The 25,036-nt window shown below is 38.3% G+C and overlaps 4 protein-coding genes, 1 long non-coding RNA gene and 1 pseudogene across 5 annotated transcripts; 5 read left to right on the forward strand and 1 right to left on the reverse strand.

The window, feature by feature from the left end:
- The first annotated feature begins 358 nt into the window (after positions 1 to 358).
- On the forward strand, positions 359 to 3,896 carry LOC145909308 (ectonucleotide pyrophosphatase/phosphodiesterase family member 7-like). Its single transcript, XM_082996701.1, has 9 exons — positions 359 to 509; positions 706 to 836; positions 1,203 to 1,357; positions 1,733 to 1,921; positions 2,250 to 2,395; positions 2,707 to 2,873; positions 3,188 to 3,309; positions 3,379 to 3,477; positions 3,699 to 3,896. Exons 1-9 carry the CDS (start codon positions 385 to 387, stop codon positions 3,894 to 3,896), a joined length of 1,332 nt encoding a protein of 443 aa, XP_082852827.1. The 5' UTR covers positions 359 to 384.
- A 187-nt stretch (positions 3,897 to 4,083) lies between these two features.
- On the forward strand, positions 4,084 to 9,080 carry LOC145909309 (ectonucleotide pyrophosphatase/phosphodiesterase family member 7-like). The gene is made up of 9 exons (XM_082996703.1): positions 4,084 to 4,211; positions 4,439 to 4,569; positions 4,930 to 5,084; positions 5,475 to 5,663; positions 5,973 to 6,118; positions 7,798 to 7,958; positions 8,304 to 8,422; positions 8,726 to 8,824; positions 8,883 to 9,080. The coding sequence occupies exons 1-9, from the start codon at positions 4,102 to 4,104 to the stop codon at positions 9,078 to 9,080; spliced, it is 1,308 nt and encodes a 435-aa protein (XP_082852829.1). The 5' UTR covers positions 4,084 to 4,101.
- On the forward strand, positions 6,515 to 7,641 carry LOC145908737 (uncharacterized; annotated as a pseudogene).
- Positions 9,081 to 9,089: 9 nt separating the features above from the next.
- LOC145908826 (uncharacterized) lies at positions 9,090 to 10,758 on the reverse strand. The gene is made up of 5 exons (XR_014403036.1): positions 10,602 to 10,758; positions 10,445 to 10,482; positions 10,351 to 10,385; positions 10,156 to 10,230; positions 9,090 to 10,089 (listed from the first exon to the last, which is right to left on the reverse strand). It is a non-coding gene; the product is annotated as an uncharacterized LOC145908826 (long non-coding RNA).
- An 834-nt stretch (positions 10,759 to 11,592) lies between these two features.
- LOC145909310 (uncharacterized) lies at positions 11,593 to 19,009 on the forward strand. Its single transcript, XM_082996704.1, has 19 exons — positions 11,593 to 11,769; positions 11,895 to 11,996; positions 12,065 to 12,229; positions 12,484 to 12,609; positions 12,713 to 12,829; positions 12,934 to 13,059; positions 13,298 to 13,423; positions 13,543 to 13,634; positions 15,302 to 15,306; positions 15,361 to 15,452; positions 15,523 to 15,633; positions 15,839 to 16,012; positions 16,206 to 16,334; positions 16,713 to 16,829; positions 16,934 to 17,056; positions 17,322 to 17,444; positions 17,928 to 18,050; positions 18,329 to 18,454; positions 18,874 to 19,009. The coding sequence occupies exons 1-19, from the start codon at positions 11,691 to 11,693 to the stop codon at positions 18,894 to 18,896; spliced, it is 2,079 nt and encodes a 692-aa protein (XP_082852830.1). The 5' UTR covers positions 11,593 to 11,690; the 3' UTR covers positions 18,897 to 19,009.
- A 1,122-nt stretch (positions 19,010 to 20,131) lies between these two features.
- Positions 20,132 to 23,731, forward strand: LOC145908297 (uncharacterized). Its single transcript, XM_082995545.1, has 10 exons — positions 20,132 to 20,273; positions 20,589 to 20,699; positions 21,277 to 21,450; positions 21,620 to 21,748; positions 21,880 to 21,996; positions 22,112 to 22,234; positions 22,387 to 22,509; positions 22,573 to 22,698; positions 23,008 to 23,133; positions 23,350 to 23,731. The coding sequence occupies exons 1-10, from the start codon at positions 20,189 to 20,191 to the stop codon at positions 23,550 to 23,552; spliced, it is 1,317 nt and encodes a 438-aa protein (XP_082851671.1). The 5' UTR covers positions 20,132 to 20,188; the 3' UTR covers positions 23,553 to 23,731.
- Positions 23,732 to 25,036: the final 1,305 nt, after the last annotated feature.

The following is a 25,036-nucleotide window of genomic DNA, read 5'->3' on the forward strand; positions in this document are numbered from 1 at the left end:
TTTACACGGTTTTAAAACTTAACTGTGAAGCTCTTACAACAACAAACATAACCTAATGTTAAGAACTAACCACCCATTCACAATACAAATCACGTTTTACGGATACTTCGTCAAGCTGCACAACAGCAACGAATCAAATCGACCACCTACATGGTTTGTCAATCAAATCGTTAACACACGCGGACTAGCATCACTGGCAAAACAAAGTGTCCACCTTTAACCTCGTAAAGCCATTCGCTTTTATAGCGCTTTACAACCGCTACATGGCTATAAAAAACCTAAAACTCATGTAATCACGAACATCAAAATGCTTGCCATACACCTCAACAACGTTAGTATGCGAGTAGAGTTGCTGAAAGAAAGTGTTTCTGTGGCACATGAACAATGCAAGCGTTAGTGTATGCTTTGGGGATCCTGGCATTTCTTGTCTTGCAATTGTATGTGGTTGAAACCGCCAGAAAGGCAAACCCTCAACACAAGTTGCTTCTGGTATCCTTCGACGGTTTTAAGTATGAACGTTGTTAAAAATTCTGTTGGCTTTAAAACATCAAAAAATATTTTTGCAGCATTAATTAAACATTTTGGGCGCGTATCTTTACATTTAATCCCCTAATCATATAGCAACGTAGTAGTGACACTTTTGCACTTCGAAGTACAGTGAGCGCATGTAAACGCAATACAAAGTTTTTCCCTTGTTTTGTGCAGATGGAATTACATGGAAAAAGCTCCCGACTTGGAAGGTTTTAAGCGTATACGGGAACAAGGCGTAAAGGCAAAATACATGCAGCCGGTTTTCCCAACCCAAACCTCTCCAAATCACTTTTCAGTTGCCACAGGTGATTGTTGGGTTTATAAGTTCGTAGTGGGGTCTGGAAAATCTATTGCCAATTCCCATTTAACTTTTCAGTTGAGGCTTACGTAGGGTAAAAACCTAATGCTGTTTGTAATAGCCGACTTAAGCATGTGAGCTAATGACAATAATATATCATGTACTTTTTACGATTACGATTTTTGATTATCATTTCGGCATTATCATGAGATATTCATCTTTAAAACTAGAAACATATCTTTAAATACGATTAGGCTGCAAGATTTTCTTCATCTTGCGGGGTAATATAGTATATTCCGACGTATCTTGTTTGCAACCATTATAATACTATAGGCTCTTACTTCAGGCAAACACACAGGAAAATATCTTACAGGTTTATACCCTGAATCACACGGGGTCGTACACAACTGCAACTATAATGCTAGCGCCGGTGGCTTGTGGCAGGGTACGAACTTTTACTCTACCCTTGCCGTCAACGAGTGGTGGGACAACGGAGCAGAACCAATATGGATTACAGCCGTTAAACAGGTAGGAGATTTCGGACGTGAAATTTAGTCCCACGTTCAAAGTTGCGTCGTGCTGCATGATGCACAGTCTATGCCTTTAGTGGTTAAAATCACGCTTTGGTTGGTAAAGCACCTTGATATTATTATACCCCAAAACCACATTCATTCACTATTTTAAATGCATCTTACTTGCACTCAAATAATAACATTTTTAAAACAAACTTCAAATTTGTCACGGTCTATGAGCCACATGCAACCATCTACAGAAATATCCATGTACTTTCAATCCAAACTTTTGAGCGGCTTGTTTATGCAAAAAACTTCTCAGTTCAAAAACGAATGGAGTACAAAGGTTTTATTTCAATACAAGTTGCTATTTCGTACTCTGTTTTTGCAGGGACTTCGAAGTGGCGGAAACTTGTTTCCCGGCAGTGCGGCCAATATGAGTGGGATCGGAGCAACCCTCCAAGTGCTAGAAACATCAGATACTCCAACAGACGAAGTTGCATGGCACGAGAGAATTGACGTCACTATGAAATGGTTTACGGAGGAAAACCTCGATATGGTTGCTTTGTACTTTGAGCAGGTATAAATTTGTAATGGTGTGATCAATGCTTTGTAAACTGGCTGCCAAAAGCTATGACGTTTTCTTCCCAAGATTCAACACAGGCAGCAGAGCGTAATCCATGAGAAAGTTACATTTTCATTGACTTGATAACCTTCATAACTTTATCAGTCCTCTTGACATTTCGTTTCTCACTGCTGATTAATGGCTCGGTTGTGTTTAGCGTAAAACAGGAATAATTTAATTTTCCATTTTCTTCTCGCATGTTATTTTCTCTTTCCCTGCTTTTTCGTAAAATCGTAAAAACTTAATCTCTATTTTCATGCCAATCTTCTTATATTTCTTATAGCCTGACATCACAAGTCATAGGATTGGTCCCGACGATCCTGAAATCGCGGAGGAACTAATGCCTCTGATAAGTCGCACTATAGTTCATTTGCTGGACCAAATTGATCAGTACGGTCTGACTGATCACTTAAACGTCGTGTTTATGAGGTATGGTAGCCAATAACTTGCGATTCTTTTAATGAAGTAAACTTACAATAAACATACACTCTATTTGGACTTTAGTAACGTGCATTACTTTATTGCTGATAGTGCTTCCTTGCCAAAATCATTTCTGCTGAAATTTGAACAGATTTTAGGTCTTAAATCGTGTTTGCGTGTTTCTTTATGTCTACCAGTCATGAGTAAGAGATTATTTTCGTCAACTTAGACGCACACCCAGAAGTTTATTCGGCGCTCACATGATTCATTTTGCCCCCGAGAATTTCTTTGAAATGTGAATATGAGCTTTCTGTTTGCAGCGATCATGGTTTTCAAACTGTCAACAAATCCATCCGCGGCGACGAGGCCATTTCGTTGATGACGTACGTTGATATGTCCAAAGTCCCGTTTATGTTTGCATACGGCCCGCTTGCGTTGATTGAAACTGAGGACGGATACGTTGACGAAGTATATGCCAACCTTACAGGTGACTTTTATTTCTATTTCCTTCTTCTTTGTTCCTCTGACGCAAAATATGGTTTTTCTTTATGTCAAAGTAGTAATGGTGACGCCAAATCCCAAAACACAATTCATTGCATTAAAATCTGGCGAAAAAGCAACTAGGCCTATATTCATTAAGGAATACTTTTGACGCCTTTTACTTTTATTTAATTAAAACGATCTAAGGATGGCCTGAATTGTTGCCGAAACGTCTCATATAAATAAAATATCTATATTTGAAAGTTTTTAAAAAACTTTTATATCTGTTCCATGCGGTTTCTGACCTTTTTTTCTTCGCAGCCGGAAACAGCAGAATGGCTGTCTATAAAAAGGAAGACATACCAGAAAGATGGCATTACAAAAACAACGACAGGGTCACATCCATTGTGGTTGTGGCAGACCCAGGGCTGGACACGTACCCGGTATAAGCGGTTGCCACTGAAACTCGCATCTAAGTATGTTGCTCAAGTAAAAACCAATGTTTCACACAGGTTTTCCCTGGATTTCACGTCAATGCCGGTGATCATGGATACGACAACAACGAATTGAACATGAGGGCATCATATTTTAGTATCGGACCGTCTTTCAAGGTTGTGCATAAATACCAGGATTATCTATTTGATATTATTGTACTTGTTTAGCAGCATCAAGCATAAACTGCTTTTGTAACAGTATCTTGTGCAGCATAACTTTATGTAACCCATGCGTTACATGGTCCTTAATGAGCACGTCTAACTTTTAAAATCAAAATTATGAGTCCAAACAACGCAAAAAATTACTAGTAAAGTCATGAAAATAATCGGTTTTACAGCCTGGATACGTCGTTGACGGATTCGAATCAATCCATGTCTACGAACTCATGTGTCACCTTCTTGATCTGGACCCAGCCCCCAACAATGGTTCCCTCGACGTTCTAATAGGAACAATCAGAAACTCTGCTACCGCTGTCAAGTCTTCGATTACGTGGCCTACTGTCGTTGCTTTTCTCTTACTTATAGTGAATAATTAAATTTACGTCGCATTTTTGGAGTGCGTGATCACCAATAAATTTGTCTTTTTCACCCCTTGGTACAGGCGTGTTTGAAGTTAATAACGTCATTATGCTGATCGAACGATAAGACAAAATATCGGAAAAAATAATCAATAATCTACTCGCGTACTGGCTTCAGTCCTGTGCTAATGCGTTTCGGTACCGTTTCGCTTGTGTTGTCAAAATGGGGCCCCAATGGATGCTAGTTCTATTGTTTATGCGAGGTTGTTCTGGACTGGTTACAAAAGCCAAAGATCACCATAAACTTCTGCTTGTCTCCATAGATGGGTTAAGGTACGTGGACTGACACGAAACAAACAGTTAATTTTTATGCGTAAGTGAACAGTTTAAATTGAAGCTATACCTAAATACTTTTGGATGATTGTTTTCTTAATCCGTTGGCATAGATAACATAAATCACACGTGTTTTAGTTTTATGTCAAACTTTATTGTTTAGTGTTCGGATAAACCTTTCAGTTGGCTTAAAAGGTAGTCCTCAAGGAAAAAGTGTATTTTTATAGGTGGGATTACGCTCACCGTGTCGATAATCTTGAAGGTTTTAAGAGGCTTTTTAACAATGGGGTTCGAGCTAAGTACATGAAACCCGCCTTTCCAAGCCAAACCTCTCCGTGTCATTTCACCATTGCAACAGGTTGGTCAATATTTACCCTTAGGAAGATTATTGACAGGCCCATGTTCTGTTTTGTGGTTACGATTATTTTCTCCAAACGGGAAATATGTAAACTATATTATTTTAATTTTGCATTATTTCTTAAAACAATAAAACCATAAAAATACGTTCTAATGTGTAAAACATGTTTAGTTTGAGTGTAAATACATCAGATGTGAAATGAGTTGGGTTTGGATAATAAACTTATCCTCCTTGGGTATCATGTTATATATATGTAACGCTTTATTCCCAAACCTGTGCAAGACACGGTACGTTTGTGCTTACTTATATTCCATTTGGCTGAATCGGCGTAATTGGCGCAACTTTGTATGTTTCCTTCAGGCCTATACCCGGAATCGCATGGAGTTGTACACAACTGTAACTACGACAAAACTCAGACTGGTCTTTGGTCGCGATCAAACTTTTACTCGACTCTTGCCGTCAACGAGTGGTGGGACAACGGTGCAGAGCCAATATGGATTACAGCCGTTAATCAGGTGTTGTTTGCACGTCTTGTTGCGGACCAGCATAAACTATTCGTTCAAACATAGCGCACAGGCACTCCAACCGCACAATGTGCTGTCACTGCTACTCATAGTGCTTCCTTTGTGTTGATTCACTTTGCAACTGTTTGCTATGCTATCATATCAAAGCCTTATGGCATAGCACCCTGCGACGATAAAAGTTTTGGTTTTTGTCGACATGTACAGTACAGCTTCTTATAACTTTTTCATTTTTGTAAATACAAAACTCTTACTCGCAACAAACTGCTGGGTGAGCTCCAAATGACATTTGCTTAAAAACGATTGACCAATTTTACTCTCGTAAATTCTATGACATAATAATTGTCATTGCATGCTTGGTAATGACAAATTCAACTTTTTTAGGGTCTACGTAGCGGAGGTAATTTATTTCCGGGAAGCGCTGCCAACATAAGTGGCGTCGGGGCCACCATACAAGTGCTGGAGACTGCTCAAACACCAAAAGAGGAGAAAGACTGGCATGCGCGAATTGACGAAACCATGAGATGGTTTACGGAGGAAAACCTTGATATGGTTGCTCTGTATTTTGAAGAGGTGATTAACTTTAGAAAACACACCACTTTGTAAACTTTTTCAAACATATTTTAATGATCTGTCCTTCTGAAACAGTTAACATGACTTTTATTGTCCCACGTTTCACCTGTCGTGCAGCGCAGCCTTGCCACAAGGACAGATTATTAAAATATAATTAGCCTGGCAGCAACAGCAACATCATATTTTTCAAACATATTGTAAACTTAAAGTTATAAGAAAACAAACAGATATTCTGATTTCCAACGAAATGGAATAAGATTATGCATTTCTTACATATATTCAGTCTTACTTCACGTTTTGCTTTTGCAGCCGGATATCACAAGTCACAACCTAGGGCCCAACAGTCCCAACATCACAGAAGTCGTTTTGCCTATGATTGATCGCACAGTTGCTTATATATTGAACAAAATAGACGAAGTTGGTCTTACAGACGACCTTAACGTCATATTTGTCAGGTACTAAATATGGTTTAATTATAGTTTTTAAATATGTCTTACAATACGATACAGAAAACCTATAGGAAATTAAAGTTTAAGATGACGAAAGCCGTTAAAATCTTTCTACCGATACAGTTTTAAAACCTTTGTCGTGAAATTAAGACAAGACTTGTCTTAGGCATGTGCCAACGGCGGTACGCAAGTTGCCCTGAGCCTTGCGCGCTCTACGCCTGCGTGAGTGAGTGATTGACTGTTGGCTGTCGCGCACGTGTTCTGTTAGTGTGTTTTTTTGTTCTGTTCTGTTTGCTTTTGACCTATGTGTCTTGCAGCTGTTCCTTAGTTACAGTGACTTAAAGCCTCATGTATGAAATAAACAATTAAAATCATAACTATTTAAGTCACTGCTTATATGATATGGATGCGTCAATGAAGCCAACACGATTGGATTTGGATTTAAATTCACCAAGTACAGCAAAAGAATGGAAGCACTGGAGGAAGACATTCGAGAACTACACCGATGAAATCTTCAGCTAGCTTCGAGATGATCAGACTCTATAGATAAGTTGAAACGTCTAATTAACTCTGTATCGCATAACGTGTACGAGTATATTGAGGACTTGGAAACCTACGACGACGCTATAAACGTTTTGCAACGGCTATATGTGAACACTCCGAATGAAATATTTGCTCGTCATATTTTAGTTACAACACGACAAGAACAAGGTCAATCTCTTGACGAGTTTTTGCAAAAACTTCGTAATCTCACCAAAGACTGCAATTTTAAGTCGGTGACCGCTGAGGTTCATCGACAAGAATATATTAGAGACGCATTTATTAGCGGAATATTGTCCAATTCTACACGAAAGCGCCTCCTAGAACGTAAAGTTAGGCTTAGAAACTGCATTCCTGCAGGCGTCGGCTTACGACGTTGCACAAAAGAATTCTATGGCCCACGAGGCAAATGGCATGGTTTCCACAGCTTCAAAATTGCAAGACGAAGAGGATTTGAAAGAGACCACCGCGACATCAACTGCCTCCCCATATCGCGCTGTCCGCAAAACCCTGTGTTCGTTTTGTGGGAACTCTGCTCATGACCGACATGACTGTCCAGCGCGAAATGCAATGTGTTAGAAATGCAGAAAACGGGGCCACTTTGCGAAGATGTGTAAGTCAGTATCCGATGCATCTGCAACAATCTGTAGACAAGCCTCAAGTCCGGCAACAGTAAATGCCCATGTTCAAGACTATAAGTTGTCAACACTGATTGATACTGGTAGTTCTGTTTCGTACATCAATGAACAAACGGGTAAGCAACTGAAGGCATAGCCAATCACCGAAATGGTGTCAATGGCCGTGTCTACAAGGAACAGTAGTTGGACGATGCGTGGCTGACACTAAACTTGATAAACGAATCTATCCTCAAACTACACTTTCAGGACTTGTGCTGCGATTTATTTTTGGGACAAGATTTTCAAATGAGGCATAAGCAGCTTGTTTTCACTTTTAATGGTGATCTCCCAAACTTAAGAATTGAAACTTAAGAATTATTTCATACATGAGGCTTTAAGTCACTGTAACTAAGGAGCAACTGCAAAACACATGTCCGGGGCCTATGTACTGTTTTCTTTTGACCTTTGTGTCAAAGCCTCGTGTATGCTATAAACAATTAACATCATAACAACCTTTTTTTCCAACAGCGACCATGGCTTCCAAGAAGTTTATGTACCCTACGAGCAAATATCCTTATTAAACTACACCAACATGCAGACTGATGTTAATTTCATGTTTCCTTATGCTCCTCTGGCTGTTATCGAACCAAAGCCTGGCAAAATCGACACCGTTTACAATGCACTGAAAGGTAAATGAATTGCTTCATGTTTTTGTGGATAAACAAAAACTAATTATATATTTATTTTTCCATTATTTTTAATTTCCATCAATTTTGATGCCATGTGGATCTATAGTGATTAAATGATCACATAGCATTGTTATAACTCATCGCCAAGTTTTTTCGCAATGGGGCGACATCACTTTGGCTTGCGATATTATATGTTGTTTCCACGTTGTTTCATTGAAAACTTTAATGAACTTTAGTGGCAGAAAAAGGAAGGAAGGCTACAAAATCAGTTGAATGAATCAGTTTCCATCAAAATCAACTTTTAACAAAAAACATAAACTGTGATTTTTTTTGCAGAGGCGTCAGCTACAGAACCAATGAGCGTATACAAAAAAGAGGATTTGCCAGAACGATGGCATTATAAGAACAATGATAGAGTGACTTCCATAGTCGTGGTAGCTGACCCCGGTTACGTGACATATCCGGTCAGTAATATTGGACTAAAGGCTTGTTTTCGTCACAAATGTCAGCTTTATTTTGCACGCATGTGGTTTTTGCGGCGACAAAAAACTCGCCAATAGGTGTCGGTAAAGAGCCAAAAACTTGCAACAGACAGTGACGACAAGGGTTGCTGTAAAAATGAACCAATATAAACTGCCCAATTTTTTCAGCTGCCTAAAAAAAAATTTAATTTTGAGTGACAGCAAAACCAACAGCCAAGGTTAAAAGGAAGCTGCCTATATTTGATTTACTCTAAAATTTTGGGTTGTGAACGTTACTACTTACAGGTTGAAATTCCTTTCACAATCAATCGCGGCGAGCATGGTTACGACAACGACCTGGAAACAATGAGAGCTTCCTATTACAGCATCGGTCCCTCTTTCAAGGTACCTGTTATTCTTATAATGCATTATACACGTATATTCCTTTATTTAAAATACACAGAAAAACTACGAAATCGATGGATTTGAATCAGTTAATGTTTACCCATTGATGTGTCACTTGCTGGGTTTGGAGCCAGCTCCAAATAACGGCTCGTTGGATGTTCTTTCGAAAACTCTCGATAATTCTGGCTTCGTTTTTTTGCCTTCGGCAAGCTTACAAATGAGCCTTGTACTTGTCGCCATTTTATCAGCATTGTAACATTTGTGCTAATCTTATGACAACGATTAAAATGCGAAGTAACCAATAAATACACCAATATCATTGTTTGAATGGTTGAATTTTTTGAGTGTTAGACTAAAAAGTTAGTTTTGGCTTAGGGATGTAAACATTAAGGAACTTTTGAAAAACGTTTCTGAAGATGGAGTTTGTTTTTTGTTTACTTACACATTACTTGGTGAAGCAGTAAAGCGTTTCACAAAATCACGTTTTTTTCATAAAGTAAAACACGTATGTAGTAGTAAACATCATGCACGCCAGCAATTCATTTGTGCATGTGAAATGCTTCGGGATTTGCACATTTTATATAATTTAAAAGGCACCTATAGGACCCAAATGATAATGTATACATGTGATTTATAAACAAAAAGTCGTTGTCACAATCTTTATGCATCTCCAACACACGGTAGAATAGCAGTGGAGACACCAACGCAATTATACTTCACTGTAAGCAAAACCTAACATATGGAAAGAAGTCAAATCCAGCGAAAATATTTCGATAAGATTTTTTAATATCAATAGAACGTGGATGTATAAAAAGGAACTTGAACAAATATGTGCAACTTTGCAGATAATCTGCAGGAAATCCGCAAAAATAAGTTTACCAATTTACGCTTTCTACATTTAGTTGTGTACAAGGCTGGATGGCGACAAATCAACACACAATAGAAACGTGTCAAGCTCGTTATCTCCGTCAAGCCATGCTGTGTTGACACAGGCAACCTTCGTCCTACGTATCTGTGGCATTAGCGACTAGCGCACGTGTTTTACACAAACACGCTGTTGCGAAGATCAAGGTACAGACATGTCTTTGCCAACAAATGCTTAACGCGTCGCGCAAATGCGGGACAGCATTCAGTTTGCTATTGGGTGCTTCTGAATTTGAGACATCCTCGAATGGGTAACAAAATTTCCAAATATCAGCAAAAACAGGGTTCCTTGTTTCTGAGTGAACACTCCCTTTCCTCGCAGAATTGTGTGCAGTTAATGTCTGAAAATAATAGTAAGCTTGAGTTGATATAAGAAAATGTTTGCTTGGCGTTAACTTTAAACTCACATGGGTTTGAAACGAACGTGACAGATACAGACGATGGTGTAGTTGTCACAACTCCGTGTATCACCTCTCTTGGGTCTAAAAATGAAGCTTTATTTTAAAGGTAAACACCGAGAAAATTTCTTCATCGAAATATGTCAACTCCTGTCTAGGATTTACCTCAAATTAATATAGTGTTGAAAAGTTTTGGTCATTTACCTGGCACAATTTCAGTTGAATGTCTTTGCTTCATGCTGTAAATACAAGTCAGTTATTTTTACGATTTAATACATTAACATTGCAACAACTGCACCTTGTCACAATATCCAAGGCGCTCATCTCCCCATTAACCTAAAATATATCAAAATGGTTAACTTGCAGACTTACTCAAGCATAACTCCCAAATGTAAAGTCACGATTTAAAAAAGGCAACACACGAATTATCAAAACTGAGACATTTATAATTTTACCTGCTGACGAGTAAATCCAAAAGCAACAACTAACAATGTTACAAACTTCAGTAATTTAGTCATGTTGGCAAAGCAGCAGTACGGCTTACTAGTAACTATAGCGCGTGCAGGGCAACACAGAGCAATGTAACAGCTTTCAGATGCGCTTGTTCGTGACAGGCGCTCTGTACGTTGTGGCTCTTCTCACACTGTTGATCAAGCGTAACAAAACTGCGCGGTATTGGTGGTGAGGCTCAGTGGGTCGTAATTGCACAGGGCGACCACCACAAACATCGCCAATGCATTGAATGAGCGTTGTCAGGTAACTAGAAAATAGTAACAACTTGCCACACTTGACCTTGCGTGTGGATTATGCATCAGCATGGCCAACGTTTTGAACTCTTGTTCAGAAAAACGCATGTATTACGCACGTTTCATGCAATACGAAACAGTATATGGGCTACATAGTACATTGATACCCAAATTTTATTTGTCTTTATTCACAGCTGTTCTAAACATTCACACAGCAATAAAACCCACCGTCCATAACACAGCATATAGCTGAGCTTTAGGCACCCGACCGTTAATCGCCTGCTGTATTTTGTCAACAGAAAGTTGCATACACCGCCCTCGCTTCCAGAGCTCGCGAAGAAAAGCCCATTCTTTTTTAAGCCAAATTCCACCGTGTTTTTCGTCTTAACTTTGTATATACTATAGTTGCCTCGTGAATGATAACTTGTAAGATAAGCCTGTCACATGCTTTAATCGACCGCAGTTTATGAATTTTTTTAAACCGAATCAACAAAAACAAAGTCGACGTGACAACCAAAAATTTCCACTATTCAGGACATTTACGCCAGTGATATTTCTCAACTAAGTTTAGTCATGGGGAATATTCCAGGTGGTTATGACGCCATGTTATAATGTGTAATTCCGGAAACATTACCTCTTTCATGCGTAGGTATGCGTCTTTTCATGTACTCCAGTAGTGCGTTCCATTGTGTAGCACGTTGCAAACGTAGATTATCTTTGATTTAAATTAACTTCATGAACTTATTATTATTCCGCTGCTTTTACAGTAACACTTGATATCGATATCCTGGCATTAAAATGGCGGGGACAGTGACGTTTGCTCTTCTGTTGTGCTGTGTCTATGTTGGATTTGCGACAGAGCCTGACAAAAATAATGGTAAGTTTTGAATATAGGAATGTTAAGTGTGTTTACTTTACAGAACATATTTGAAATATGAAGACAGTTTTCACAACTTGTCGAGTTACCGCACTATCGAAATTTGGACATCGTTATGTTTTTAGCTATTCATGTACTCACGATTGATACTATCTTGGTGTATTCAAACATTTCTCAAGCAAAACGGAATAGAGACAACAACTTCAATATAACATATTTTCCACTAAGTAAGATCCTATGGTTTGGTTTATCAACAATACTGTGGAAAAATCGTGACGGTTTTTGAATTAAACAGTTCCAAACGTTTGTGAAACCATTGCTAAACTATGCCACAGCAATGCCATCTGTACAAATGTGAGTGCGTCAATTGTCCAGTGCCAGTGTATGTCGGGTTACCTGGATACTAGCACAGAGAAATTCCGTCCGTATGACTTAATACCAACTGGAACAAATTGCACAGGTAAACAAGGTGTAACATTGGAAAGTTTTGTAATGAAAACTTTTGATTACGTTCTTTGGAATCATATTATCAGATACATGCATATACCATACCCTATATAGAATGGTTATTAGCAGTCTGTCGTGATGATATGTTAACTAGATTATTCATTTTGCTATTTTACGTTCTGTATATATAGGGTGTTTAATTTTCATACAGCCATGTACCAAAATCATCCAATTAAACAATCTAGAACTGTAGTGATCTTTGTATAGATATCAACGAATGTCTGGACAATAACACATGCGGTGTTCACACGAATTCTTGTTATAACTTGCCAGGATCGTACAACTGTACATGTAACACAGGATACATGCTGATCCCGACAAAGAAATGCATCAGTCAGTTGATGTATTAACTCTAATTATAAAATTTTTGTGATTTTTTCTGAATACTTTGTTTTACATTGACCACATGGATGGTAAATTTTGTCTTTGCAATCAGAATACGATCCATGCTATTACAAGAATTGTCATGCTGACGCGTTCTGTTCCAATGATACGGGTTCCTTTACTTGCAAATGTAGAAATGGATACACTGGAAACGGAACCACTTGCACAGGTTAACATCTACGGGTAGCAGCAAACAAGTTTTTGACATTTTTTTAAATGCGAATTTTAGAGGTTTTGTAGCTATATTTTGCATGCAATGTTTACTTATTACAGATATAAACGAGTGTGCAAATGGCGGAGTGGCAAATTGCGGTGAGGATGCAACTTGTAACAATACCATTGGAAGTTACACATGCCAGTGCAATACCGGATATTCTGGAAATGGAATTACGTGCGAAGGTTAAGCATTTATAGAAGCAATTTTAAATTTCGATTTGCCAATTAAAAATCGCACTGTGAAACTTATGATAATGTAAATGGTTGGTAAATTTTGTCTGTATCATTAGAATACAATCCATGCTATAACAAGAGCTGTCATGCTGATGCCTTCTGTTTTACCGATACAGGATCCTATAATCAAATGCTAATTTGATAGGCTTTGCGGCTATATTTTGCATGCAATATTTACTTATTACAGATATAAACGAATGTGCAGATGGCGGAATGGCAAATTGCAGTGGGGATGCAACTTGCAACAATATAATTGGAAGTTACACATGTCAGTGCAATGTCGGGTATTCTGGAAATGGAATTAAGTGCGAAGGTAGCTATATTACAAGCATTACTAAATATTTATGACGAAGATTCTACCGATGAACATTCACACTGCAAATTCATCAGTCGCTTTAGCAAAGCTCGCTTCCTCAGTTTTGTTTCTCGCAGATATTGACGAATGTAAGCAGCTGGCTTGCACAGATCACGCTATTTGCACAAATACACATGGATCTTATTACTGCTCCTGCCAGACTGGATATGTTCCTGAATGTCCCTAAACACACACTCTATTTACCCTATTCATGCAACATACACCTCACAAAACGTATTTGACTTAGTATCAATTGACTGTTTTAATGTGTACACAAATACTGTAATACTGGTTTCTAAACATTTGTGCGGCATACATCTTCATCATGTTGGAAATCATTTTGTTCAAAATGTTTATGAAGAAAAGATAGCTTTATAGTAATTGCTCTATGTGGTATGTTGACTGCTGTAAGAGAATGGTAATAACGTGAATCTTTAAATCTAATTTAATTGGTTATAGTCAACGCTTATGACCAAATGCACCAACGCAATTGAGTTTTGCTTAGCCTGGTGTAGATGGAAAGGTACAGATGTTGCATGGCTATAATTATCGATACGCATATGCAACATCACATAAGCGCCACAGGAAAAGTTTGTGTGACGCATCGAATTACCACACCAAGTTTCCGAAGTACGTGGGTTTTAGGCTCATGCATTTAAGCCTATACTGTGCTGCAAACGATTAAGTAATAAACTCTTACTTTCAGCTTCTCCTATTTTCTTAGACTTTGGTGGTTACTGGTCATTTCACCCAAACATGATTCACTTGTGCATTGAAACTTATTTATTGCCGTTTTTGATATTGTGTCCACACAGCTGTGCAAACGGCTTTTGCGCAGTTTACCAACTATAAATTTCACAGTGGCCATCTGTATGCAGCTCACAAAAATCTTATATTGCTCCATGCATATTCATATAAATACAAAAAAAGCTATCCCGACTTGCTATGCGAAAGCATGGCATTACTTCCACTATAACATAAGCCATTCGTAATTTATTCAGAAAAGTTCGTCGTAGTTCCGTAGAAAGTAGCATAAAATTACGATAGGTTACATTCATATGGGATCTTTGTGACCATACAATATATACCTGCGAACAGAACTTAAATTAAAGTATTGTTGGAATAAAACGTTTTCTGTGAAGCTCAGCTCAGCCTTGTATGTATATCAAAACATTGGAAAGAATTCGGGGTTTTCCAGGCACAATAAACAACAATACTGTCATAAACTGCACTTGAAATAGAAACATGTTTAAATATTGAGACAAATAAAAAATCCAGTACAGGAATCCAGATAAATTTCTAAGCGTTAGTGATTTTGCAATTCCCAAATTTGCCCCGAATTGACGCCTACCGCCATCGCATTTCGGTTTTACATTCTTTAGTACTCAAATTACTAAACGCCGTCTTCTTAGTATACGCCCGGTTATGTTGCTAAACGATACACAGCACCACGCGAGGAAACAACGTGCGGCAGTTTCTACTCAGAAGCTATGAACCAAAGTGGGCAGTACTGACGTTTCGGTAAAAACAGTGGTAAAAACTAGACAAAATGTTGATTGCCAGGCTGTTTAAACTCATGATTTTCAGCACGTTGCTGATGTTACTGAGTTCGTTCGTTTGTAAAAAATGAATTCTCAAATCAAGAAAACAGCCCAATCTGTCTCAATGCGTATGCCCAAACATTTTGCTTGTAAGTCTACGACTATTTCTAATGCAAAAGCGTTTAAATATGGAGACAGGTTTGGTAGTTATTTTTATTCAGAAAATTAGTACATCTGAAACATCACTTGAAGGTACAAACCTTTATAAATAATTTCAACATATATTTTACTTTAGCACAAGTAGGCCTACAGTTACATTCAAATCGTTGCACCGTGAAAAGGTCATTAATTTAGAAATAGAAACATGAAAGTTTTTGCTCTGTGTCTGGTTGTAACGCTGTCAATGGCAAGAAACGCATTTGCCCAATCTATCTATCAAGACGTGTGTAAGTATATTAGCTTTTATATGACTGACATTCGAACATTTGACCAATGCTATATGCTTTTCTCGTACAGATATTGCTCTGGAAGCATTGATCACAATACCCAATCACATCCAGTATTACGTGTATAATACCTATGCCGAGGCTTCAGCTCTAGAATCACGACTGTACGCCCCAATCCCAAGTAATGATTGCTGTAGATATTTTCTCTCTGTATCTTGGTTGCGTTGGCAACTGTGTAATGTCAAAAGACCTAATCTGCTTTTTATAACTGATTGATTAAACTTGGGCTTAAACGATCAATTTTTTGTGCTATTGTAATATATACGTAGGTTATCGTCTTCTAATGATAATGCTTGTGTTAAAGACGTACTTTCCTTGAAATATAGTTCAGCAGCCATGCAGTGCCAATAAAAATCCTTGTAGTCTTGATGCCAAATGCAGCAAAATGAGTGCATCCGTGGTGAAGTGCTCGTGTAAGCCAGGGTTCAATCAAACCCACCGCCTTATTCCTGGCATACCCGTACCGGTTATGGTGAATGGAACCAAAACAACATGCACAGGTATTGGCGCGTTGGCTAAAGAGACGGTTTTGCTACCGACTTGTTAAACTAAAGACTGCTACAATATAAATATTGAAAGCATCCGCATCTATGCTCAATATCGTACACAAGACTTGTTCTGTATTGTTTTCGACAACCACACAGGCACCAACGTGTGAAAACCGTGCAAACACGTGACTATCCTTTTACATAGATGTCAACGAGTGTCTGAGCAACAAAACTATATGCGGAATTCACACGAAATCCTGTATCAACTTGCCTGGAACGTACAACTGCACTTGCAACAAAGGATATATGCTCGTCGCTCCGAAGATATGCATAAGTGAGTTGTTAAATTGAGTATTTAAGGTTGCCATGAATATGGAGAATTTCCTTCATTCATGCTACATTTTACAGAAATTTGAACATGGCAAACAAACGATGTTGGCGACAAGCAGGCCTAACGTTGTTTGAGCCAAAACATATTGCGAACCCAATTTAGCCAAATTAGCCTAAAAATAAAGACTTCCAGTCACGAATTATGAAAAAAACTCAGAAATAAATACGAATCGTTTTTTGTAGGACGTTGACCTTTAAAATAATCTTAGAAATGATAACGGTATGGCCACCCTAAATAACTGTAACATTTATTTATTGATGTGGAACTTCTAATATTTTATTGATCATAACCTTTGATCATGAACATCACTTTATGCACTAGAGTACGACCCATGTTATTATAAGAACTGCCATGCCGATGCATTCTGTTCGAATGCCACCGGATCTTTTAAATGCGAATGCAAACTTGGATACGCTGGGAACGGGACTCATTGCACAGGTATACACGATTTTGTGGCCATGCACACTTTCTAACCTATCTCCTATATATTTGTAACAGATTTTCAACCTAAACATGTCAGGAATAACGCTTTTGTATCGCAGACGTGAACGAATGTACGAATGGAATGTCGAAGTGCAGTAAGAATGCAACTTGCACCAACACCATTGGAAGCTACACATGCCAGTGCAATTCCGGGTACTATGGAAACGGACGCACATGCAACGGTAATATCGTTGTCACATTTGGAATACAATGTTTTGTTTAAGCTGTAACACAATAGAACCACAATTTAGAGAGAATACTTTATTATCACCGAAATATTGCTACCGAAAGCGGGTTTTAGCGTATATTTTTAACATATAATTTGACGGGCAAACTTTTTTAAAGCAAAATAAAAAAGAAATTAAAAAATTAACAGGTATGTTTTTATTGCTATTGCCACAAACTTAATCATACGGGCAGCATATAAAACTAATTGCTTTCTTGCAGATGTGAACGAATGTGCCACCAAGATAGACAGTTGTTCAAAGCAAGCAAAGTGCACCAATACTCTGGGTGGCCATAATTGCACCTGTTTGCCCGGATACAGGGGCGATGGCAGAGTGTGCATAGGTAACGTTACCCACTCGTGACTTGAGAAGTTTGACTTCCCGATTATGCCGCAATTTGTGTACGTCCTTAACCGTAGTTATTAATTGCCTGTCGTGTCTACGATGTTTTCGCTTGCTCGAATCCGGGAACCTGTTCATAGTTTGTTTACAGTCGTGCTTTATGTAATATATTAGCACGTTGATGACTCAGAGAAACAACATCTTTGCCCTAAGGTAGTCCTATTATATAAAGGGTCACATGGGTTCGCATACTATAAACAAGGCGGATACCATACTTCATTATTTGGTGTGGGTTATCAAAACATGGGTGTCCCTTGAAAAGTTGCTTATGGCATAGAACTAAAATTATGGCTATTTCGAACATATTTAACTCTTCAACCAGTCCTAAAATTTTTAAATATTGTCTTCAAAGCGAATATGTGCATCAATATATTGATCTGTTTGACCAAATAATTCATGTTCATCCATCGGTTTCGGCTTTCAGACATAAACGAGTGTTTGACTGGTGGTGTAAAATGCCCAAGGTTCGCTGTGTGTGTCAATACAATGGGAAGCTACACTTGCAATTGCAGAAAAGGATTCCGGTACCAAGGAGTTATATGCAAAGGTATGTTGTACTACGCCAGTACGTCATTTTTTTCTCTCCATGCATCACGGCTGTGTTACTCAATACATTTTCTCTTACGTACAAAACAATTTTTGTTTGTTACACAGTGCATTGGCCTGAAAACCTTGCATTGGCGTGAATAGTATTTCAGCTTTGTTTTTAACTACTTTTTCTATACCAACCATAAGCATTTGTTTTGATTACGCACTTGCAATAGTGGTTTAAACAGATTCAACGCAGTGCTAAGGCAACATATCTATTTGTTCAAAACGTCGCAGATATAAACGAATGCACTACTGGACAGCACAACTGCCACCAGAATGCAAAGTGCACCAACTACATCGGCGGTTTCTCTTGCAAGTGCAACTACCCTCCATATGGCGGTAATGGAACCTATTGCACAGGTAAGAATAATACGATGCAAGACATTATTTCACCTAGCAATGCTATAAGATACATGCAGGTTGAGAATATGTCGACTAATATGACTTACTGTGAAAAAATTTTCACCTAATGGCCAATCTGTGCAATATCACCCGCATTTTGTCGATGATGCTAATCGCAAACTTTTGGTTTAACTATACCTCTGTCCATCTCTTTCTGTCCTTTGATAATTATTGCATATAGACATGGTATTGTATACATAAAGGTTGGAAGTATGCCCACCAGTTTGTGGAATAACATTACATCTTGTTGCTAATCCTGGCCGCCATCTTACTTAAAAACTGGTTTGGTTAACACCCGCTGTTGCCCTTCTATGATAAGCGTGTAAAATGTATCGTCCGCCTTCTTTGCTATAATCATCAATTCTTTTCATCTACAGATATTTGCACAAAGCAAGGTTAGGAAGAACCTAAGAGTGAACGCGACTGAAGCGGATCATCTGTTTTGTACATACATCGTGATTGTTGTATACCGTTTCCTTCTTGGTGTGTCCATAGAAATTCGCAGTGTAAATACATATATCCAAGTCGGTTTGTAATTCTTTGGATAATGTGTGTTATAAATAACACAGCTTTTAGTACAGTCAACCAACCCATAAACAGTATTTTGGATTATAATGTGTCCAAAAATCATTTTGGCTTCAACAGTTAACTTATCTCCGACTAAAACCTAAATAAATCATGGTATTTCTTTGTCAGTATTTTGTATCGCTGTTAAATTTTCAGTGAACTATGGGAAAGTGGGCAATACTTCCTTAGTCACGAAATCCAACCAGAAATCCCCAGTCGCCAGAATGCACTTTTTGTATCAGCAATTCCTGTAACAAGGGAAGTCGTAGGGCGTCAACCGCTTACGTAGGTGTTGTTGTAGTTAAACCAAGCATGGCGGGCGTTTCTTTCAACAAAATCCGTTTAAACAGCAGTAAAAGTATTGTAAGGCAGCGCGCTACAAGTGTTTCCTGCATAATATGTCCTGACAAAAACAACCGTTTGTCACTAAAAAGTGCAGGCATGGGGCCACGCAATATACTTTTGTAGTTGCTTACTTACAACAAAGCAGTATTAAACCGTTCAGAAACAAGCATAGTTTATGCAATATACGTATATATATAACTGCATTTATATCCTGCTACGTACACACGTTCTTTTATTCCCTATCCAAGCATTTCCTAAAACAAATGTATCCACGTTCGAATAACAGTTCTTTTTATTAAATAAAACTTATCACAAATACCAAGCGCTACGTCCAAAAACCAAATATTTAGGTTTATGTTAGTCTATGGCATAGAAGGTGTTAAATGCATTTACAATAACTTCATCGCCCGGAGAGCCAGGGAACGTAGAAGTGTTGAGGCAACAATCAAAATTTCCTGACTTTAGCGCAGGTCACTTCCGTTCGCTTTCGCTTTAGTTGTGCAGTCAGTGGCTTGCCTTTGCATAAACCGACATGGGGTTACTTTCGCAAAATATCGTAGTATGTTTAGAGGAAACGAGTTTGGTGCAAGTGTAGTAGAATGTGATCACAAGCACATACGTAATTCAGGTGTTAAAATTGATAGGGTCTAGTATATTAGGAGTTGATCATTATATTAGCAACATCAACCAAGAGAAATGCGCTTTATTTTTTTGTTAAACATAAGACTTGGTAGGATTAATAACCTTGACTAAGTGGAGAAGTTAACACAACTGTCTAACATGCTGAGGATTATCTTTCTGTTTGCTATGACGTTCGCATTACATGGATGTATAGCAGATGGTCAGGCCATCATCCGAGATGTTTGTAAGTAATCATTTCGTGCTTAAGACACTTATCCATTGTGTTGCAAAGCTGAAAGGAAATGCAATAACCAAGTAGAAAGCCTGTAAAACAAGTTGCACTTATATGGCATCGATGTTAGATGCTGTGGAAAAGCAAAATATTAACCTTACCTAAACCAACCACATGCAGTTATGCTATAATGATAGTTTAATAATTCTTGAAATAAAGTGCTTCACCTTGTTTTTCGAAATCTCTGACACAAAAAGGTTTCAGTGTTCTGCAACTTATTACCAAGGCTTTTTGTTCATATTTGTAAAAAAAATGATAACCTTGCAGATATTCCGTTGCATTCGTTGGTCACAAATCCAGGATACATACAATACTACGTATTTCACACACAAAGGGAAGCCACAAATATCAGGGATTCTTTGGTGGGTACAATACCAGGTACGTCTATGTCATTTCTGTGAAATTATGCAAACCACGCCTAAAAGAATTGATTTTAACGAAACATATGGACCATATAACAGCTACTGTTGGAGCAGTTTTAGTCCCTCCAGTTCCACATAACGGTTGGCATATATTTTCTATAGGAAGCTGGCGTAATGGTGATCCATATGTGTATACCGCCGAAAGTATAGTGCTCTAAGAGTTTGTTGTCATGTACAACCAGTATACCTGTATCAATTACATGTGGATAATTGACTGAGCGTATTAGATATTGGATGTCTGTACATACATTACCGTGTTTACGCACTGGTGTATACAATTGCGTGAATAAGTATTCGGTCTAGGTGTATCAAACACCGCCAGCTCGCAGTATATTTTTTATGTATAAGTTACGGTATTTCTGGTGCCACGGGACCTAAGAAGACCGCCACAGAACATCCTTAAAAGAACAACAAACATGATCATACTACCGCTTCCTAACGCCATCGTAAAAACTATAACAGCGACAAAACCTTCATTCGTCCTACGATGGCAACTTCCTTCCGGAATATGTAACAACATCGCTTCATTACAGTTGCCAATCCCTGCAGCACGGCAAACTCTCCATGTGGCGGGGGATCGGTATGTTCAGATGTAACTGCACACAATGTGAAATGTACGTGTCCGCTTGGATACAATGAAACATACCAGCTCATTCCAAACATACCTGTCCCGGTAATGCTCCCGAATACAAAGACCAATTGCGCAGGTATTGCAAAATATTACCTATGTATTTAACTATAGCTCAGTTTGTAATGCAACATACTCAACATATATTCAAAGCAAAGCCATGGTATAGATCCAAAAAACATTCAGCAACAACTGTATAAAGGTTTATCATTGTTTTCAAAAATGTAAGTATTGATATTGCCTTACAGATATAAACGAATGTATTGGAAATAGCACCATCTGTGGAATCCACACCAAGAGTTGCATAAACCTACCAGGAACGTACAACTGCACCTGCAAGAAAGGCTACATGCTTGTCGCGCCAAAGAAATGCATCAGTACGTAAACTACATCAAGTTAACTTTTATACTTGCGTACTTTAGCTTCAACAATAATGTAAAGTTTTCTTTTGAAGAGTAGCAATTAGGGTCAGCACTTTTTTGTTGTAACCTTTATGACCTTTGTCCAGAATACGACCCTTGCTATTATAAAAATTGTCATGCCAATTCGTCATGTGTGAATCACACCGGAACCTTTCAGTGTATGTGCAACAAAGGGTTTACTGGAAATGGCACCATGTGTTCAGGTAATTTTTAATGGCTTACAAGTTGTATTTGAAGCATTTTTTGCTTTGTTTGCAGTTTATCATAATAATATTGTATAAAGCACTATCAGTTCTTATCAATAATTATGTGTTTCAGACCATAACGAGTGCGCAACTGGCACCAGCACGTGCAGTGTACATGCAACCTGCACCAACACCATTGGGGGCTTCACGTGTGCCTGTAAAACAGGCTTTACTGGAAATGGGATCACTTGCACCGGTAATTATAATTATGATTGATAGATCAATCAGCAAATATTGACATGTTAAACTATCAAGCCATATAAACGTTGGTTATATATTACATACAGCAGAGGATCAATAACAGTTACAATGAACTAACGGTGTTGTCATCGAACTTTAATTTTACAGATATCAACGAATGTTTATCCAACACTCACACATGCTCTGCCCAAGGGACCTGTTACAACATCGTTGGGTCCTATACGTGCAAATGTAATACAGGATACACTGGCGACGGGATATCTTGCACCGGTAATCTTACACGTCGCTAATTTTCTCGGTATTGTTGGAAGCAATTGTGTTTACTGTGCGCAGACATAAACGAATGCAAAACGCCTGGCGGTGGAAACTGCACACGTTTCGCTTCTTGTCTTAACACTCCTGGCAGCTTTCAATGCAACTGCAATCAAGGTTTTGTGATGAATGGGTTTCTGTGTCAAGGTAAGTTACAAAGAGCGTGGATCAAATTGATCAAAATATACTGGACAAAGTTACCAAGTTGAGTGAGGCCTGCATTTTGCTAGTGTGGAGCTGTATCGCATACATGTGTTTCACCATTCCAATGCAAATGTTATACAAACGAGGGCTTTAATTTTACAACCATGTACATATAAAGCGTTTGTATTTTCAACTTTAGAAGTAAACTATGCTTGGTTGCAAAGCTTGTGAACCTACTTTTGATTTCAATTTAATTTGGAGCGAAGAGAAAGTTTTTATCAAGGGTACAAACATTAACTACTACTTATATAGACATAAACGAGTGCACAAACGGAAAAAACAACTGCCACCAGAATGCAACATGCACGAACCAGATTGGAAGCTTCACATGCAAATGCATATACCCTGGTTTCGCCGGCGACGGGACAAAGTGTTTTGGTAAAAATATAACAATCTTGCAGTTAGGCAGATGTCCTTCATCAAAAAATTACAGATAATCATTGTCATATCAACAACCTGTAGTTTCAATTTGGGAATAATAAATGCTTAATTGGGGATTGTATTGGTGGAAGCATACAAGCCACGGCGATCGTTTTCAAACCATTTGCTGGAACATGTGACTGGTTGGTGATGCTTTTCATTGACTTTCACCAGGAATTGCTGCGCTGTGCAGTGCTGCCGCAGCACCATCAAGGTACACAGCTGGCAGTGGAAATTCATCAGCGCAAATTGCTTCGCCATCGAATATACTGGCTACCCCAGGCTCCCCCGGTTCTGCGCATCCCACCAAGACTTCATTACAAATAATTGTACTTTTTCAGACCCTCGCCATTTTAGCCACTCGTATTTTGCAATAGTGGTCTGCAATCTTGGCTTTCACTTCAGTGTTGTGTGATAAATTCCATGCCCTTTTTTCCCGTTGTGATGATGCGAATTGTGAGTTATATGTTTCGTTGTTGGTGACGTTTATTCTTGCTATCAATTTGAAAAATCGCCAAACGTAAAACCACGTAGCTCTTAGTCGCCACCTAGCGAAAGGATTGGAAAATAATATTAATTCATAAGATCGGTTGCTCAATTTGGTTTACCTGGTACTTTCGACTTTTTTGTGTGCACGTGAAGTATCTTCCGTTTTTGTTACAAATGTTGTTTATTAAGTGATAAAAGTCCCAAAATGGAATTACTGCTTACCACAGTCTAGGCAAGAAGAACCGCGTAGTCCGATTTTAAGACTAAAAAATAAAAGGATGCCAAGATGTGATTTGCAATTTCACAAAAAAAAGAGACAAAAAAACGTTTTCGCTTAATTCTGCATTGTCCATAAAGCGGATCCATGAGCGGATGTCACAAAGCATTAGGTCGATATCTTTCCGCCAACAGGATAACGAAATGCTTCTTGTCAGTTCTGCACTTAAATGAATATTTTCACAAAATAAAGTCTCTATTGAAACAATATATTCTGATGACACTGAACGAGGGAATTTTTTATCATTTAATTTTGATACAAAAGGGCTTTGGCTTTCTGGAAACAAGATACCGTCTGAAACGATTTCTCTATATATACACATTACTATACACTCTATGAGTGACATAGCGTGCGAGTAAGCAGCTTAACCTTTGGTCACAATAACTCATATTATCGTTACTACGTATCACCCCCATAATAGGTTTAACATTTCGATCATAGTTTTATCGGGTCGTATGACGTGGGGACCTGATGAGTCAAGTGAAAGCCGTGGAGTAATTATCACGATTGGTTTGCTGTTTACTACATGTGGGGGAGTTGATATCTCAGGAAAAAATAACTTGCAGTTACGTAATCGTGTAAGTATATGACCAAAATGCGTGCAACGCTTATGGCATCGCGCATACTGTGTGTATGTAGGTAACTGCAAACAGGTTGCCAGCAGTCTTTCCTTAGTTTTATTTTCATTTTTTCATGTAAATATTAGAAGGGATTAAGCTATTGTGGTACACCATTCGAAAATACCAAATATATTTTAATATTGCGCGTATATATATTTTCTTTGAAGTGGAATGTATACGGGACCAGCTGCGTGACATGCAGTGCGTACAAAGCGGCTCGATTTTAGTTTAACTGATATAATTAATCACAATGAAATACAAATGATGATTGTAGCAAAAACTATTGGCTATAGGTAGTGATAAATGCTTGGGTAGTTATGCCTAGTTTGGTATAAAGGTTAATAATGTCCCACAATGATTGAGAACGCGGCATTAATGACCGAGAGACCGCCATTTTACATTAATAATTTTTGTGACTGATTGCCCAAACTCGTTTTATAACAACGTATGTGACGCAACTATATGTCACTAGACG

The sequence above is a fragment of the Ascidia mentula genome, chromosome 7, assembly GCF_947561715.1.
Source record: "Ascidia mentula chromosome 7, kaAscMent1.1, whole genome shotgun sequence".
Lineage (NCBI taxonomy): Eukaryota > Metazoa > Chordata > Ascidiacea > Phlebobranchia > Ascidiidae > Ascidia > Ascidia mentula.

Coding starts and splice junctions, on each gene's coding strand:
- LOC145909308 (XM_082996701.1), top strand. CDS start 385: ATGCAAGCGTTAGTGTATGCTTTGGGGATCCTGGCATTTCTTGTCTTG. Junction 3,310..3,378: donor CAGGGCTGGACACGTACCCG/GTATAAGCGGTT, acceptor TGTTTCACACAG/GTTTTCCCTGGATTTCACGT. Junction 3,478..3,698: donor GTATCGGACCGTCTTTCAAG/GTTGTGCATAAA, acceptor TCGGTTTTACAG/CCTGGATACGTCGTTGACGG.
- LOC145909310 (XM_082996704.1), top strand. CDS start 11,691: ATGGCGGGGACAGTGACGTTTGCTCTTCTGTTGTGCTGTGTCTATGTT. Junction 16,830..16,933: donor GAACGGGACTCATTGCACAG/GTATACACGATT, acceptor TTTGTATCGCAG/ACGTGAACGAATGTACGAAT. Junction 18,455..18,873: donor TAATGGAACCTATTGCACAG/GTAAGAATAATA, acceptor TTTCATCTACAG/ATATTTGCACAAAGCAAGGT.
- LOC145908297 (XM_082995545.1), top strand. CDS start 20,189: ATGCTGAGGATTATCTTTCTGTTTGCTATGACGTTCGCATTACATGGA. Junction 21,451..21,619: donor TACAAAGACCAATTGCGCAG/GTATTGCAAAAT, acceptor ATTGCCTTACAG/ATATAAACGAATGTATTGGA. Junction 22,699..23,007: donor GAATGGGTTTCTGTGTCAAG/GTAAGTTACAAA, acceptor CTACTTATATAG/ACATAAACGAGTGCACAAAC.
- LOC145909309 (XM_082996703.1), top strand. CDS start 4,102: ATGGGGCCCCAATGGATGCTAGTTCTATTGTTTATGCGAGGTTGTTCT. Junction 4,212..4,438: donor GTCTCCATAGATGGGTTAAG/GTACGTGGACTG, acceptor GTATTTTTATAG/GTGGGATTACGCTCACCGTG. Junction 4,570..4,929: donor TCATTTCACCATTGCAACAG/GTTGGTCAATAT, acceptor TGTTTCCTTCAG/GCCTATACCCGGAATCGCAT.